This window comes from Tachypleus tridentatus, chromosome 9 (genome assembly GCF_004210375.1).
Source record: "Tachypleus tridentatus isolate NWPU-2018 chromosome 9, ASM421037v1, whole genome shotgun sequence".
In the NCBI taxonomy this organism is placed as follows: domain Eukaryota; kingdom Metazoa; phylum Arthropoda; class Merostomata; order Xiphosura; family Limulidae; genus Tachypleus; species Tachypleus tridentatus.
This window is the reverse complement of record NC_134833.1, coordinates 151,644,616-151,663,413: the sequence shown is the minus strand read 5'-3', so window position 1 is coordinate 151,663,413 and position 18,798 is coordinate 151,644,616. Positions and strand designations below refer to the sequence as shown.

Genomic DNA, 18,798 nt, shown 5'->3' with positions numbered 1-18,798 from the left:
CCTCGGATTACGAGTCTAACGCCTTAACCCACCTGGCCATGTAGTGATTTGCTTTGTTAAAGGGTTGTGTTGACCAGCTGTGTTATGTGTGTTTACAGGAATACGTGAAAGTTATAATATTCCTAGGTCAACGCACGCTTGTGAATTTAATTGGTTTTTAAGGCGAGAAATGCTGACTTAAGAAGCATTTCTAACAGAAAGGCAAGAAAAAGTATGGTATCTGTTCTATAGCAGACTTAACTAATTTTGAAAATTTCGCATATATCAGCTCCATATATTGTTCACTTTGGATAGTTTGCACTAGAAAGTGAGAAACTTCTTTTTTTAATATAGTAAAAATGATCCATTAATTTCTATTGTGACCAGTAGTTAATTATTTCAAATATAATAACGTTTAATGCAAAATTAAAACAAATTATTGGTTTTTATCACAAAATATATGCTATAAAATCAAATTCTGGTAGATTTTCTTGGTTTTTATGCAAAAATAAACTTCTATGTTATATTTCTAATAATACAATATAGCTTGTCTTTTATTGAATTTGCTTCCAGTGTTTTTGAAAAGGAGGTGATGTTGTATTCACAGGTTCACTTATTTTAATTTTTGAGTATTAGGATAAGAGCCATGGAATAATTGGAGGTTTGACAAATGGTGTTTTGCAGAGCAGAATCTGGTTTCTCTTAATCTTGACTGAGTCTGAACCATTACAAAAAAGAGAGAGAGTAAACTAAACACACTGTAGAATACAATGAAACAAATTATTTTTTCACAACACTTCACAAACACAATCATGGCTTTCAAAGGCGAGTGCTTTGTGGCACCTTCATTATAATATGTTTTTATTTAAAGTGAATCAATAGCTGTAGCAATCAGCACAATTTCACATTCATATTCATCTTGTTCCAGATTGAGAAAATGTGGCATTATAGTGGAAAAAACAATAATGCCATTTCTCTCTGTGGTGTCATTTGACTTGTCAGTGCCTCTTTCTAAAGCATGAGTCATGCTAAATTAATCCTTTCTGATTGTTTGTTTGTTTTTGAATTTCGCGCAAAGCTACATGAGTGCTATGTGCGCTTGCTGTCTCTAAATTAGTAGTGTAAGACTAAAGGGAAGGCAGCTGGTCATCACCACCCACCGTCAACTCGTGGGTTACATTTTTATCAAAGAATATTGGGACTTATCGTCACGTTATAACCCCCCACGGCTGAAAGGGTGAGCAGGTTTGGTGTGATGAGGATTCGAACCCGCGACCCTCAGATTACGAGATGAACGCCTTAACCCACCTGGCCATGCTGGGCCGTTCCTTTCTCATAAGAAGCTCATTTGATGCCTTTGTTGACCGACTCAGTTCCGTGATTAACTGGGATGGAAATAATTAAGTGGTTTCCTTAAACGACTTTCTATATTGGGCATATGTTTAAAGTATACAGAAATTTGAAAAATTAAATTTCTAGTTAGAGGATAGGAAACATGTGGTAAGTTTATATACGACGCAGCATTGAGGAATAAAAATGCGGCTTAGTTATTAAACTTGATCTGTATTTCAAAAATAGTTGCAATAGTATTGTACCAAGTTTTTATTAACTTATTTTAGGTATCAAATATAGGTTGTGCATGCATGACATTACCAATGGCTATCAACTTTTCTTGAATTGGAAATAGCTTCTTTTCCTTCTATCTCTAAAGCAAAGGTGTGGCAAAAAGGTTATCGGTATTCATTACGAGCATTTGAGAATATTGCAAAATAATAATTGTGGCTGTACGGAAAATAAATAATAATATAGCTAGTAGTATACCATACTGTTGTATATCTGCTTACTTTGAACACTATTTATTTTATTTGTTCTATTGTCTAGTAGTTCTTGTTTATTTGTAAGAAATATGAAATTACTTTTATTTATATATTTCGTCTATACTTTGTCCTTCGATGAAGAAAAAAATATCATAAAGTTATTAATTGATAACGCATACAGTTTATCAAGTAATAGATCCACAAAGTAACCAATGAACAAAAGTTTGCTTTTTAAATCTTCAATATTTTAATCATATTTTCTGATTAAGCAAACATAATATTAAATTTTGTAGCAGACGACACACAGAAAGAAACAAAACAAAAACAGTTCAAAGCTACAAAACAAATTTGAAGAAGTTATTTTTTAGGTTCAGTTACAGTTGAATATTTTTTGAATTTAATTAATGATCAATATTTTAATATGGAAAACATAAAAGATATGATGGAGTTATTTATTTCTCTAGTAAGTGTTATTGTTATCAATCTGGTTATGTTTGAAAATAATTTTGATATTAATAAGATAGTTGAAAATTATAACTGATAACTAAAAAGTGTGGTAGTTGAAGTTCAGACATGTTGAATGTTATAATACATTTTCGTTTCAGGTAAATATAATTGAAGAACTTATTGTGGAACATTTCAGGATGAGTTATGGATACTGCTATAAAACTAGGAAAGAATGTCATTTTGGTATAGAAATGATTAAAACGGATTCGGACAGCAAATTACAATTACATAGGCCTAGTTCCAGAAACTTCCAACTAAGAGGTAATATAGATAATACCATTAAGGTGAAATGTAAAGGTGAAAAAAAACAACACACACACACAAAAACACGCAACTTTAAAAAGCCATGTTATTAGACAGTAATGCATATTAAGAAGCATGGTTACTGAGATATGTTTGAAATAAGCAAACTTTGATTTTATTACAGTTACCGTTAACAGCGAGTGGACCAGGAAAATAAACAACAACGTTCTTAAGACCAGTAAGTATGTGTTAATATTAGCGTATAGACTTTTAAGGAGTTTCTTTCTAAGACTTGGTAATTTTTTGTTACAAAAAGAAACTTTTTTAATTTTTAAATTGAAAAGATCTACCAGATAATTATAACTAAATATGTTCTATTTGAGGTGTTTTTCAGTTTTATCTCAATTTGAAAGAAAGATTTATAATTATTTAAGTTATAGAGACAATTTTCGAATACCTCGCTAATTTAAGTGAATGTACATCATCGAAAAGAATTGATTTGTTTCGTAATTGATATATTTTGCATGTAATAAATATAGTATGTCATCTTTCCATGGTTTCAAGTTACTGGTTTTTGAAGCTCAAAGGAACTTTAATAGGTGTTTAAAATTTTAATTATTTCAGTAATTTCCCAAATATTCTCAGAAAAGGAATCAACACCAATAAGAAAATCATGCATTACAATTACACGAGTAAATCCTCAAAATCCGTTTGAAGCTTTTGTCATCGAATTATAGAATCAGATATATCAAATAACATTGAATTTGATACAATAGTTATGTCTTCAGAATTTTTCATTGAGAATATTACTTGTATGATCTTGGCTATACAGGTACGTAAATATTTATACCCTATGTCTTGTGTTTGAGTAATAGTAAACTTTAAAGGGAAAATATAATACATACAAACAATGATGAGTAATCGTGTAATATACGTTAGGTAAATGTTCATCTCTTTTATATTATCAGAAATTTGATAAAAATATTTTTCTGAAAGTTTTTATAATTAATTAAAATTGTTTTGGGAAACCTACCAGTTACATATAGTATTCTTGATTAAGGGCATTTAGAGCATTTAATCTTATGACTTTATAATATTATAAATAACTTTATAATATTCCATATGAGTTAACACTGCTTTATAAATAAACTAACAAAAGAATATTTTAATTTAAAACCTCACTGGTGTGAAATATCATTTTTGTAAGTTACATAAGATATGAAAACATTATAGTGGTCCTGAATTAAATCTAGTAGGTGGAAAAAATTTTGATCAGCTTGATATTGTATTCTTTATAAGTTTACTTAGGTGTTATAAGATCAACAAAAAAATGGAACTCGTATATTTGTTACTCAGTGAAGAACCAGAATATCAAGAAATACAAAAATAAATTGAATTAAAGCTGATATGTTCATATTCTGACAATAAAACTTGTAAATTTTAGTTGAACTCACTGTCAATAAATTTATAATGGACTTACTGAAATTTAGGATTTGAATCTTTGATACTCTTGGAAACATTCTCTAAGTTAAATCTATATATAAATAAGAATCGTATACTGATTTGTCTGTGTGCATGTCGTGAATTTTGAAAGTTCCTTTTAGGAAAGTCAATAAAGCAATAATGGTACAAAACTACAAAAACCAGTTAACTGAAATATTAGATAAAAATGATTTTAAACTATGGGTGTTTTTTGCTGTTGAAGGTAAATATTTCATTTGAAGCTGTACTAAAACTGGAAGAATATATTCAGATTTACCTAGGATATTTGCAAATTTTTCATCCCATGGTAAGTAGAAATTTAAAAACATTTATCACTTTAAACATGATAAAGATAATTTAAAAGTTTAAAACAGGCATATTATTATAGCTTTGTGGTTGGAGAATATCTGGTAACATTTAATAGATAAAATCTAATACTTGTATAGTTGTCAATTATTACATAGTAATTTTATGCCTGCATAATTTCGTTTCAAATAATTTTTAGTGTGCTAAACATTTATCATTAGATGACCTTTGCGCTGAAGAAATGCTTTGATTCCCAAGAAGTTTCCTTTTGGTAATATTTTTTTCATAATTTATTATTATCTTAACTGTAACATTAATTTCAAATTTATATTTTACTCTTATATCAGTTAATATTCAGTAACTAATCAAAATTAAGAGATAAAAGTGAGGTTTCCCCTTTGATATTTGTATTTAGTTACAAAAAATTAATAAAGAATTGTCAAAAAAAATATTTACATTTGTTTTTACTGTTAAGACCTGGTGTACAATAATATAAAGATGATTTAAGGTCAGATAAGACGTATTTTCTACATATTATTTTATTTGATATATTGTAATGTTTCTGTTACTGTAAATTGTTTGTTAGATAAATAATGCAAAGTTGAAGCAGAATAAGTAATACCATTGAAAGGGGAAAAATTTATTTAATAAATATTTTAAAATATTCTTAATTACATCTTCAACTTTTGTGTGTGTCACAGATTAAAAATATGAAAAATCAAGGCAATAATTTGAAATATTACAATGTTTTACACAATTCAAAATGAACTAGAACAAGTTTAGTTTTACAGTATCACAATAGTTTAATACAATACATTTCATGTTTCTGCAGCCTGTATGGCATATGGATAAATACATTTTATAATTAATAACTTGACTATGTGTGTGAATAGTTGAGATAAATGCATATGGTAATTTTTGGTTGGTATGAGTGAAGTATTCATGAATAATGTACACATAGGAATTTCATTCAAAAATGATCGTGCACTTGTACATTAAAACTGCCAGTAATAACATTTCAGTATCTGACTTTCATATTCTGATTACAGACTACACTTTTAGTTAAATGAGATCTTCACAGTTAAATAGCTGTTGTACTGTAAGATATTCATTAAACTTGTTTTCAATAATTTCTGTGGTAATTTTGTTCTTATCCTATGAATAATCTAGATAATCTAGATAAAATTGTGATTAAAACTGAAAATAAATTGTGTATTAATAATACTAATAAAGTGTTTAATTTGAAATAAACTATGATAAAATTTTAATATTTGACAGGGTAATTCTGTTAAGCTTTTCCTATAAATCTTAAATATTCAAAACTTATGCTTTGAATTTGACAGGATTGGCAGGAATCTTTCGAGTGGTGGCAGAAAAATAATTCTTCCAAGTGTAATTTTTGATAAAGGGTAAGAAAAGGAAACTAGTTTAGATATACAGATAACATTTCATTTATTAGTGATTATTGAAAACAACATTTCTTTTATGAATATACTGGCTTGAATCACTGAACAAGAGATAAAATCAATTCAAGAATTTTCTATTTTAGTTCATTAAGTTTTTAGAAAATTCATCCAACTAATTATTTTACTTACCAAAATGTTTCACTGGTTAATATCTCCTTATACAGGTTACCAATCAACACTAAAGATCTATTCTTTCTGCTCGGTACATTAGCAACTCTGAAACCTATTAGTATATCTACTGATGAAATTCTGCCACTAAGTGTACAGTCATACATTGTTGGATGTCCAAAAAAAACAAATCTTACCAAAGAATGCACTTCAACTGTTACAATATCCTTTGGATAAGTAATTCAGTGCAGCTAAAGGAACATAATTTATTTTTCATGGACTTAAAATTATCATATGTGTTTTGGTGAGAACAGTATTGTTGAAAATTTAAAATATTTATTGATTTAAGAAGTGTAACATGTTTTTAAATAGTTTATGCATGGAGGTTTAAAACTAATATATAATGGAAAACAGTTCTAAGCAGGGGCATAGATTTTTTACACCCGATGGGGGGGGGGTGATTTTGTAACCACTTATGTGGACCGTTTAATTTGCAAATCGGTAATCTCTGATCATGTGAACTTGAAAGCTGTAAACATGCAGTCACAGAGTAATCTTGTTGCCACGATACTTGTGTGTATACTTAGGCCTACTGACTGATACTTCGAACTATCGATTAGATCAAAAAGCTTAGAATTATGTGTATATTAAAGATGTACATTTCGGCTACTGAAAAAGCCTACATCTAGGCTTAATTATGTAATTCGATTGGTAAGAACACGAGAATCACAAGAACAAACAGACAACTTGTAGGCCTGTGATGCAATAAAACAATTCAACAGACCAAACTGTAGGGGGGGATGATTGTATGCACCATACCCCCACCTAAAATTAAGGGGAGATGTATACCCCTATCCCTCCAGGATCTATGCCCCTGGTTCTACAGTTTTACAGTCTACAAACTTTCTAGATTTTATAACAGATCTTGAGTCAGCACATTACAGAGAATCAAATCTCTACATATTTTTTATATTGTTACATACTCTTGTTTTAGTTATGGAAAATACTGTAAAAAACAACTCTACTGAACTGTGGTGTCTATTTTAATAACATTATGAAATGTACAGAATTCTGATTAAGTACACGTATCCTGTGTTGGGATTTCAAATTTACTAAATATATAAATATTCAAGTCTCACAAATTCAAGGTAGTGAAATGCAATATTATTAATTGATTAGAAATATGTAAGTGTAACTCAAGTACAAGTAGGACCAATACGATAAATACTTATTTACCATGTTGACTTTTAGTGTTAAGGTATCTGTCACTTGAAATATTTTCTTGATCAAACTCTGATTAAATGATAATTTCTTATATTGTGTTTAAATAAAATTGAACAATGTTAATAAAAGATTTTTATTTTATACTGTGGTAGATTCTTAACCATTGTATATTAGTTTTTTAGGACCAGACTTCTTCCCTATCTGGTCTATTCCTAAAGCTCAAGATTTCCGAGACATTTTACATATGAGTGGTTATTGGGATGTATCAATATCAAGTCCATTTATTGGTTATGAAGGAAAGACAGATTTACATTGTAAATTTATTTTCAAGTTTGTTTTGTTTGAATGTTCATCTATACAGTTACTTGGTTTGGCATAGGTCGTGAACACTTGCTTAAGCTGAGATCCACAAACTTATATAATAAAAAGGTTTTTTCTTGAAATTCTAATACTCTCTCCATTAGACTAGCATTTTTCTCTGTATTATTATGTATAAAGCATCCAATGCTACAGTGTTTACATCTATTGAAACTGCAAGAAGAGACTTGCAGAATAGAACTCTTAACAGTATAATAATAGAATAATAACAATTTTATAATAACAGGGTATGCCTCCAGTATGGATAATATTTAGATAGGAATTTAAAGTTTTCAGGAACATTTTAGTTACTTTTATAGAAACAAACTCAAAACCAAAGAGTGAAGTTTTTATGAGTTTTATAATGTGTAGTTATTAATTACAGGTCAACAAATGAGACATACATAGATCTGCTGTGACTTCTTGTCTGTTATTACAAAGTTAAGATGATAAATAACCTTTAAACTGTATATAAGTCTATGCTTTTCGTAAATTGAAGTTACAATAATATCCATACAGATGGGGCAAGAAAAATAGATCTCTGAATGTTGAGACAGCCCTGTTGTGCAAATGTTTAGACAGTTTTGGTGATTTCTGTGAAGAAGAGTTTTTCTTCCAACTTCAATATTGTATTATATTGAATACTGCTGAAGGATGGTATCGTGTATACTAGTTACAAAATATTATTCTTGGTGTGAGGCCCCTAAGTTTACCGTAATTCTTTCAGCAAAATTCTTCTCGACCATTCTCAAAGCACATCGTTAAGAAATAATTGATATTTTGTGTGCTAGTACTTTATTTTGAAATAGTTGTAGCTAAACAATAATAATAGAAGTTTACATCAGTTACTAATAATGTGCAATGTGTAAACCTGATTTTCAGCTGTTAACCAATCCATACCTTATCTTGTTTTTTTCACTTTATATTTAACAAGATATATCAGAAGTAATATTAATAATATTATTAATAACAGAAGTAATGTTGATATATTTTTCACTGAAAAGCAGCCAAAAATCAATGAGTCTGAACTAGCTAATAAAACACAAGATATGTTGTTTTAAAAATATCAGAATATAATGTTGTATTAAACCTAACTTTATTTTTGATGTCATTTTTGAGTTTGTTCCTCTGTTTGTTGACATTTCTCCTATTCAAGATACTGGAGAGATTAAAATTTTAATGGTGAAAATATTCAGTTGTTGAAACAGATATCCAATATTTATTTGGTCTGCTGAATTCACAAATTAGATGTGCACATGGAATTCCAAATACTTTTTTTAAAATCACATTCTGTGATTGACAAACACCCGTGCAGGTAACAAATGGATTGGATGACCGTTTTCAGATATGTTTTTGTTATTTAAGAAGTGACGAATCTAGATATGAAAACTATTTTTATGTTAAACCATTAGTTTTATGTAATTCCTTTATATAGAAAAGTAAATTCACTTTGGGTGGTAATAACTGAAACTATGAAATATGTAATCACATAATATAAAAAAAACAAGACATTTATTATAACAATTTTGCCATTTTACAGTTTGTGCAAGTCTGCAGTTTGTGCAGCCTGATGTTACTGATAGAGATGAACTATTTGATATTTTGTTATTCTTGAGGTTTCAACCAAAATGTGATAAAAATAACAGTGAAAGTAGATGTTCCAATAAGAAAAGTAAGTCTGTTTCTGATTTAAGTCAAAGTTTCCGTGTTGTTGGTTTTAAAAATTAGGAATTTATTCAAAATGACATTTAAATAAAAGTAATTGTATTTTTGTTATTCAGAGAATTTTATCAAGAGAATTAAATATTAATTTATCTAGAGACAGCACATGTTCTCAGGAAGAACCTGCTCAACATTATAACAGAAAATGCACCAGTTTTACAAAAGCTTCTAATCCAGAATTTTGAAGCTGTATTGAAACATGGTTGTGAGAGATGGCAGGTACAAACAGTGATATATAACTAATGTTTGGTATAATTCTTTATATTCTTTGTTTATACCGATTTAAAATTTGTGACTCCTAAATATCGTTTTTAAACTAGCGAATAGGTTATATTCATCAGGACTAGAGTTAAATATAGAGATACATTTTAAAAATTAATCCATTTTCCTGAAAAAAAAACAACTGTGTTTTCCTTGGTGACATTGATTATTCATTACCAAAATCAAGCACAAATTATGCATTATAATAAATGTTTTTAATATGTTAAAACATGCCTTTTTATAATATGCAATAATGTCTATTAAAAGTAAAATATTCAAAGTATATAATTGTACATTATATATGTATTATTTATTATAATCTAGAAACAAACAATAGTGGATCAAACAATTCAACAGACAGCATCTGCTTTAACTAGCATTGTAAAGCACAGTACTAATGAAACCTTTACTCTGAGATGCCAAAGATATATTGGTGTAAGTGAAACAAAAAAACTGTTATATTGGGAAACATTTAATGATTTTTAAGAATTAGTGATTCCAGTAGTTTGTTAATGGTAGACAACATAGGCTTTGTAACAGTCTTCTAGCTACATTTTTAATGTCAGGCTCTATGGCCACAGTGTTTTAGATCTCTAAACATCCATGGTACAAATATATTATAACTTGTTTTGTTTTTATTAAGAGAATATTTAAGTTATTATATGCCAGGGCCTTGATGTAGGTTAGAAAAACATCCTGGATTTGCCCACCTCTTGATCAGAAGTGAACTTACAGGAGAATAATGCATCATATCTGTTGAAATTCCTAACAATTGCTTGACGATGACAAAAATGAAAATGAGAGCAGTGGTGTAGGCAGGTTTTACACTTAGGGGTTAGAAAATTTTAGGGGGGGAACAATAACTTAAAAAGCTGAAACTGATTCAAGTTTTTAATAAAATGGTCATTAAAACAAATCAAATGTAACAGTGCTTATACAAGTTTTAGTTATTTTTAGTTAAATGATACAAAATTAATTTATCATATATAAAAGCTGAAAAGTAATATGTGTTCAATATGCCTGGATGTTTTTTGGGGGATGGCAGGCTTGTTTGGGCCCCTTCTTGGCTGTGCCTTTATATGGGAGTTAAAGGTTTATAGATGATTAACTGTATATGATGTTCTCAAAGTTTACCAAATTATTGACGTCTTCCTTGTGCATCTGTCCTAATGGATGTTATCAGTAAACACTGAACAGTTATTGAAGATTGGTTACTAACTGTTATATATTGTGATTTTCAAGCCACAATTTCAGTTAAATGTATGACATTGCATAAGTTAAGATATTCTTGCAAAGTTACCGAAAATGTTAATTATTGAACTTGAAAAAACATATTTTTAAAGGAACAAGTTGGGTGATCTTACATTTTGTAATATAGTTTGAGACATTTAACACAATGATATATTTATTAACTGTTAGTGTAACACCACCTATGAAGTGGAGAAAGCCCTTATGGCTCATCTACAGAAAATTGTATTAAAAATAATGGGGCAGTTTCCAGAAGACCAAGAGGACAAAGCTGCTTTAGATCTGAATAACTCAGTACTACAGATGACAAGTGATGTGGACAAAGATGACGATTTTGAATTTCTGTTGGTAATTTGTTTCATTCCAGCCTTTAAAGTTATATAACTTTTATTTATTTAACAAAAGGTGCAGCAGTTTACACCAGTTAGATTTCTATGAATATTTAGAAATATACATAGCCATATTAACATTTACTTAAAGTAAGCTTATTATTTTCTTGTGTTTGACTTTTATGTTTTTGTATCTAAAATTAAGCACAATGCTACACAATGGACTATGTGTGCTCTGCTCACCATGAGTATCAAAACCAAGTTTCCAATAATACAAGTTTGTAGAAATATTGCTGTGCCACTGGAGTTTTAAATTAATTGGACTGACAATTTTTATTGTATATTTCTAATATTATAAATAGAATCTGAAATTTACGAGAAGGATGTAAGTGAAATAAAACATATATACTAAAATATAAAATTACATTAAGCCTTTCTGGTAAACTAAATTGTAATGCTTATGATTACCAGATTTCTGGAATACAAAACTGATACATTTTTTTTTCCATACAGAGTAACACTCTGACAGCTTTGAAACAGTTTAAATTACAATAATCCTTTCTATACTGTGTTGTATAACGTAAAGCTTGTAACATCATCCTTCCTTTTCAAGGCTGGGTTGGTCTTCACGTTTCTACTATTCATCAGGCTATCTATACAAGTAGACATCCCTGATTTAGCAGTGATTGGCTGGAGGGATGGTTATCGACACCACCAACTGTCAACTCGTGGTTTACTCTTTTACCAACGAATAGTGAGATTGGGCTGTAATATTGTAACATCCTCACATGGATGAATATATTAGGTGACAGAAATTGAACACACAGATTGTGAATCAAGTGCCCTAATGACCAAGCTGTGTTGGGTTACAAGTATAAGGAAAGCTAAATTTCATTACAAGTTATTTAGAATATATTTTTTGTGTTACATAGGTTGCAGTCTTATAACAAAGCTCCTCAGTGGCTCAATGGTAAATTTGAAGGCTAATAGTGCAAAAATTTTAGTTTTGATACCTGCAATGAGCAGAGCACAAGATATCCCAGTGTTTATTTCTTTTTATTGAAACAACTACATGTGTAGAGAATTTAAAAATAAACAGACAAACAAAAGCCAGTAAGCTAAGTCACAATTAGAATAAAAGGAAATCTCTTTCACGAACAATGAAAAATTATTTGACTTAAAGTTGACACAATTGTCTATCTATTAGACACCAGGTATAAGCCCCGAGAGTAGGCAGGGCAAGGAGTATTGGATCCAGCAATATGTCAAGTATTTCAGTTCATTGATATTGCTGTATCATTGGGGTCCCTCACAAACTGGTGTAATAATGTACATAACACACTTATGTAATTTAAATAATAGAAGGGGTGGTAAACAACATGGCAAATGAAAGTTTCAACGTGTTCGTGTGTGTCTTCTGGCAAGAAAACTGGGCAACAAAGCCCTCGTGATCTCAGAACTTCTAATTTTCCAAAAGACACAGGAGGGTACAATGTTGTTTAGCTTAATATGTCTTTGTGAGGTTGGACCAACCTGGCCAGCAGGTTAGGGCACTTGACTTATAATCTGAAGGTCATGGGTTTGAATCCCTGTCACACCAAACAGGATCATCTTTTCATCCATGGGAACAATATAAGGTTATGATCAATCCCATTGTTCATTGGTAAAAGAGTAGCTCTAGAGTTGGAGGTGGTTGGAGATGACTAGCTGCCTTCCCTCTAGTCTTACACTGCTCAATTAGGGACGGCTAGTGCAGATAGTCCTGGTGTAACATTACGAAAAATCCAAACAAAGAAACGTTGTGAGGTGATGAAAATAGGTAGACTTTTTTTTATTAAGGCAACATTTGACGATTCTTTTTCTTAAGTAGTTATCCATTTTGTACAAAATTCATCTTGATGTACAATCAATTTGATGACCAGAATCTTCCATAATGAAGAAAAATGACATTGTTTGAGTTTATATATTTAATGCCTTTTTTTATGTTCATTATTTTAAGATGAAACCACACAAAGGGAGACCTCTGTGAACTTGGTACATTGTTTTATACAGCTATATATACATATATATTGCTTTTGGTTCAGTTTGAAGTTTTATGTAAGTTAATGTTAATATACATCAGTAGATTAAGAAGGTCAGTATTTAGAGATATAAAGTATATATATCAGTGTTTAATGTTTTTATTTTAACGTTTTAGAAGATGATGATTATGTGCTTGGTTAAATCGATACCTAATTTTTCAGCACCAACAATTACACAGCTGTTTGTGTCCTGACAAGATGTTGCTTTTATATTTACTGTTAGTGTATTTCAGTTTATCCTTCATATAATACTTTATCTTCATTTCTTATAGAGCCTTCAGAAACCAGACTAGATATTATTTTCTGTTCATTAATTTTTTAACCATTAAAACCTGGACTAGATATTACTTTGTTTACTAATTACAGAGCCATTCAAAACTGGGCTAGAAATTACTTCCTGTTTACTAATTACAGAGACATTCAAAACCAGACTAGACATTACTTTGTTTACTAATTACAGAGCCATTCAAACCAGACTAGATATTAATTCCTGTTTACTAATTACAGAGCCATTCAAAACTGGGCTAGATATTACTTTGTTTACAAATTACAGAGCCATTTAAAACTGGGCTAGATATTACTTCCTGTTTACAAATTACAGAGCCATTCAAAACTGGGCTAGATATTACTTTGTTTACTAATTACAGAGCCATTCAAAACTGGGCTAGATATTACTCCCTGTTTACTAATTACAGAGCCATTCAAACCAGACTAGATATTAATTCCTGTTTACTAATTACAGAGCCATTCAAAACTGGGTTGGATATTACTTCCTGTTTACTAATTACAGAGCCATTCAAGACTGGGCTAGATATTACTTCCTGTTTACTAATTACAGAGCCATTCAAAACTGGGCTAGATATTACTTTGTTTACAAATTACAGAGCCATTCAAAACTGGGCTAGATATTACTTCCTGTTTACAAATTACAGAGCCATTCAAAACTGGGCTAGATATTACTTTGTTTACTAATTACAGAGCCATTCAAAACTGGGCTAGATATTACTCCCTGTTTACTAATTACAGAGCCATTCAAAACTGGGCTAGATATTACTTCCTGTTTACTAATTACAGAGCCATTCAAAACTGGGCTAGATGTTACTTCCTGTTTACTAATTACAGAGCCATTCAAAACTGGGCTAGATATTACTTCCTGTTTACTAATTACAGAGCCATTGAAAACTGGGCTTAATATTACTTTGTTTACAAATTACAGAGCCATTCAAAACTGGGCTAGATATTACTTCCTGTTTACCAATTACAGAGCCATTCAAAACTGGGCTTGATATTACTTTCTGTTTACTAATTACAGAGCCATTCAAAACTGGGTTATATATTACTTCCTGTTTACAAATTACAGAGCCATTCAAAACTGGGCTAGATATTACTTCCTGTTTACAAATTACAGAGCCATTCAAAACTGGGCTAGATATTACTTCCTGTTTACTAATTACAGAGCCGTTCAAAACTGGGCTTGATATTACTTTCTGTTTACTCATTACAGAGCCATTCAAAACTGGGCTAGATGTTACTTCCTGTTTAGTAATTACAGAGCCATTCAAAACTGGGCTAGATATTACTTCCTGTTTAGTAATTACAGAGCCATTCAAAACTGGGCTAGATATTAATTCCTGTTTACTAATTACAGAGCCATTAAAAATGCTTGATGTTAGTTTCTGTTAATTAATTACAGAGTCATTAAAAAACAGACGTGATATTAATTTATCTTCATGAAAAGGATTGCTTTTCTTTTTCAAAGCCCCCCTTTGTTCACTTCTAAATCTTGAAACCCTTTAGACTGAACTTTAAAAGTGAATTAATTTAAAACTGTAATAATTTATTTTAAGCAAACATTCAGAATAAGCTACTGTCTGGCCAGGTGGTTAGGGCTCTCAACTTGTATTCTGAGGGTTGCAGGTTCGAATCCCCATCACACCAAACATGCTCGCTCTTTCAGCCATGGGGGCATTATAATGTGAAGGTCAATTCCACTATTTGTTGGTAAAAGAGATGTTGATGGTAATTAGCTGCTTTCCTTTGAGCCTTGTGCTGCTAAATTAGAGAATGCTAGTGAAGATAGCCCTTGTGTAGCTTTGCACGAAATTCAAAAACAAACAGTAGTGTCATACGTGACCCATCAAAAACAGGATTACAACTGTAAAAAAGGACTGTTTTTATCAGTATAAGGATTAAAAGCTATGTATATTTACTAGACATTCACTATCATGAAAGTTTATAGGAGCTGAATACACTCTTGAAAAGATTCACAGCATATGTATCTAATCATTATTTTCAGTAAGAAGTGTTAGAAAGCGTATTACAAGTTTAATTACAAAAGAAAAATTGTTTAATTTTGGCACAAGTTTCACTTGGTGCTCTACCAGTTTACCATCAGATTACATATTTATATATTTGATACTTGAAACCATAGGTACCTGGTGAAACTTTCTTAATTACAGGATTGAGGGAAAATAAAACCAAAGATAATTTTGGTTTCATAAAAACTATCAATTAATGACCATGACGTGAGTGGTGAAACCATGGTTGTTATTAAATTAAGATTTTGTGAAACGTACAACTGTCTTTGTCTCTCCCCCACACACGAGTTCTGTCCTGACCTATTTGTTTTTATACTGTTCATTAGCACTACTGTATTAAGTAATTTTGTGTTTATGATTATTATTAGTACCTCCCCTTCACTGGTTTAACAACAAATCAGCTGGTTTATGACACTGTGGTGGACAGAGTATATATATAGCTCCCTAGAAACAACAACAAAAACAAACCTATTATTGTCAAAACATTCACCATATAGACCTGACCAAAATAGTTTAAGTTATGTTTGTACCATTAGACATTATTCTCAATTCATAAAATTTTTCATGCAAAATACATTTTTGGTTATTGTTGCACGAAAACATAGAGTTGTTAAATAAGCACTTATTAAAATAAATGTATATGTCTTCTTTTGTGATAGAATGAAAGTTTAGAAGAAAGTGCTGAAGAACTAGGTTATTCAGCTGAAAGCATCTATCAAACACTTCCAATTATCAGTGAAAAATGTGATAAACGTTTCAACCAGCAAAATGGTCCAAACAGAGACAAGATAAAGGTGAGTTTTAGTTTATTATAATCACTTCTGAACGACAGTTGTGATGAAAATGGTTACCAATACAGTAGTCCAAACAATTTAAAGATTTTTTTGTAGAATGGAAGGCAACTGTCTGTTGTGGAGACACAAGTGCAGCAGACGAAAGGCGGAAGACTTTCTAAACATGGTCCTCTACACTTGTAGGTCCACAACATGCAGTTGCCGTCCATTCTATAATAGTTTCAACAGTCTTGTATGTGTAGAGGATGACGTTTTGAAAGTCTTCTGCCTCTTGTCAAAGTTTATATCCTTCATTATGCACCTAAACTCGCTATATTACTACAGTAAGTTTATATCCTGAAGACGAAAGGCGGAAGACTTCAAAACATCTTCCTCTACACTTGTCTCCACAACAGGCAGTTGCTGTCCATTCTACTATTTCATCAGCCTAAACAATCTATCAAAGAATTTAAAGATTAATTTGACATTTGTTGAAAATTAATGTGTTTCTATATATTTTTAATACATTCTTTTGAACTACACCAGTGGTAACTGTTAATGTCATGCAGTAGTCTGAAATGTTTTTTTAAGATACTGCTATCTTGTTAGTAAGCATGTCAGATAGAAAATACGTAATTTATTTAGTTAAACACTATAAATATATGAACATAATTTTATCATTTTACTGAGATCCTTTTGTAAAATAAAGTTTACAAATCAGGTTTTACTTTGTATTTTGGTTGTCATGGTAACAAAATTTTAGTTTACAAGGTATCTCAGAGAATAGTTTATTTATGTAATGTTGGTAGGAAATGTAATCTTCTTTTCAAGATGTGTTAGAATGAAATCCTTTTGAAGTTGAGACTGGAAATTAGGTTGTTGTTTTGAAGTCAAACATAAAGCTACACAATGCACTGTTTGTGCTCTGCTCACCACTGGTATTGAAACCCTGGATTCTAGCTGTCCATAGACATACCACTGTGGGGGCAGAAGTTAGGTTCAACCTGATTGTTTAAAATGGTTTATTTTACACAGATGACTGTTTTCTTTCATTATGCTACATTTGTACTAGTCTTACGAGATTTTATCATAAACAAAATCACTTTTACTATTATAGGAACCAATCGTCGAAAGTGAAGATAACTGGTTCAGTGAAGTAATGACTGATGAAGACGACTGGTTGGCTCTTTCATAAATCTAGTTTTACATTAAATATTAGGGCTAAAAATATGTATGATTTTGTTAGAAGATGTTTCTTATTCCTTAACCCTAACTGTTTCTGTTAAATCCTAGACTTCTCTGTGTTGTTAAGAGTCCCTTATGTGATTATTTTGTATTTGTACTAAATAAATAAATATTCAACTAGTGGGATGCTTAATTTCCATGATGCATTATAATTATCTTGAAACGTATATTAAGCATTTTAACAACGTGTATGTACGTTTTAAATTTATAAGTAATATTCTGTAGAAATCCATGAAGGTATTTTCAAGATGATATATTGTCACTGTTGTATGAGCATATATTAGGAAAACAATGTACGTCAAAATATGGTGATTCAAATCTAGTATCACTTGAAACTGGATGAAACCTGGAACCACTCCCATGCTAGATAAGAACTCTTACAATAACAGTGAAAGAACAACTTGGTAATAACAAACCCTTCTTCACAATTAAATTATGGCATTCTTATTTTAAACAAAACCTGTTTTGGAGTGACCAGAAGTTGACCACCAGTTTTATAGGTTAAATTTGAAGTGACCAAGTAGTCAAGTATTAATTTTTATAAGTCAGGTTTTGGGAATGCCCAGTAGTCAAGCACCAGCTTTCCAATGATAATCCCATTTCTGCAATATACTTGAGTAGAACTGAAACCAGGACCTCTTGCACATCAAGTGAATTCTCTACCAACTTAGCTGAGAAGCTTATCAGTAACAATAACTAGTAAGGCACTTTTAAACAAGTCAGGTAGATTATAATAGATTCTGATTTACAATAACCATGCTGTCTTGCACTATTGGCACCTTTGCTGGAATCAGTTTGAAGGTTTGTTTGTTTATTCTAGTGAAAAATCACATTAGGTTGTCTAAGACCTGTCCAGTGGAGTGAATAGAACTCAAGGTTTTAGCATTCTAAGTATATAAACATACCACAGACCCACCAGGGAGGGGCCTAGAATAAAGAACAAAAGTGTTATAATTACAAAAACTGTTATGTTGTTCATGTTTATATACATTTAAAATTTCAAATGTTTCTATTCTTTTTGTCCTACAATATCTTCTGAGTAGTGCATACAGTAGCAAAAACATCATGAACCTTATGGTGGTGTTTCATAAACAGTTCACTGATACAACAGTTGATGGCTTAAAAAGCCAGTCACAAGATGCTGAAACATCTCCCAGAGAAACATCCGTGATGTAGTATGAACACACAAAATGATGTACAATGTGTTATTCTTGTCTGGAAGTTCCTTTGGTACACAGAACCTTCATAAAATTATACCAAACATCTTGTTTATTGAAATTTGAAAATAATATTCTTATTCTTCAGCTTAATATTTCAAATCTGTGTGAAAAC

At 30.7% G+C, this 18,798-nt stretch overlaps 1 protein-coding gene across 9 annotated transcripts; it reads left to right on the top strand.

The window, feature by feature from the left end:
* Positions 1–2,138: 2,138 nt before the first annotated feature.
* On the top strand, positions 2,139–17,596 carry LOC143226661 (uncharacterized). 9 transcript variants are annotated; one of them, XM_076457897.1, is made up of 14 exons: positions 2,139–2,259; positions 2,402–2,564; positions 2,731–2,784; positions 3,171–3,378; positions 4,252–4,335; positions 4,556–4,605; positions 5,678–5,743; positions 7,307–7,446; positions 9,030–9,161; positions 9,309–9,430; positions 9,797–9,907; positions 10,892–11,068; positions 16,108–16,242; positions 17,339–17,596. In XM_076457897.1, the coding sequence occupies exons 4-14, from the start codon at positions 3,325–3,327 to the stop codon at positions 17,414–17,416; spliced, it is 1,149 nt and encodes a 382-aa protein (XP_076314012.1). In that variant the 5' UTR covers positions 2,139–2,259; positions 2,402–2,564; positions 2,731–2,784; positions 3,171–3,324; the 3' UTR covers positions 17,417–17,596. The 9 variants fall into 9 exon arrangements, with proteins under 9 accessions (XP_076314012.1, XP_076314016.1, XP_076314011.1 ...); XM_076457896.1 differs by lacking the exon at positions 2,139–2,259 and having other exon boundaries at positions 2,341–2,564; XM_076457899.1 differs by lacking the exons at positions 2,139–2,259; positions 2,402–2,564 and adding an exon at positions 2,343–2,401.
* The last annotated feature ends 1,202 nt before the right edge of the window (positions 17,597–18,798 follow it).

Bases quoted from the DNA above. Each gene is read 5' to 3' on its own strand.
- LOC143226661 (XM_076457897.1), top strand. From the start codon at position 3,325: ATGTCTTCAGAATTTTTCATTGAGAATATTACTTGTATGATCTTGGCT. The intron at 4,606-5,677 runs GTAATATTTTTT...TGAATTTGACAG, and splicing joins TCCCAAGAAGTTTCCTTTTG to GATTGGCAGGAATCTTTCGA. The intron at 16,243-17,338 runs GTGAGTTTTAGT...TTACTATTATAG, and splicing joins CAAACAGAGACAAGATAAAG to GAACCAATCGTCGAAAGTGA.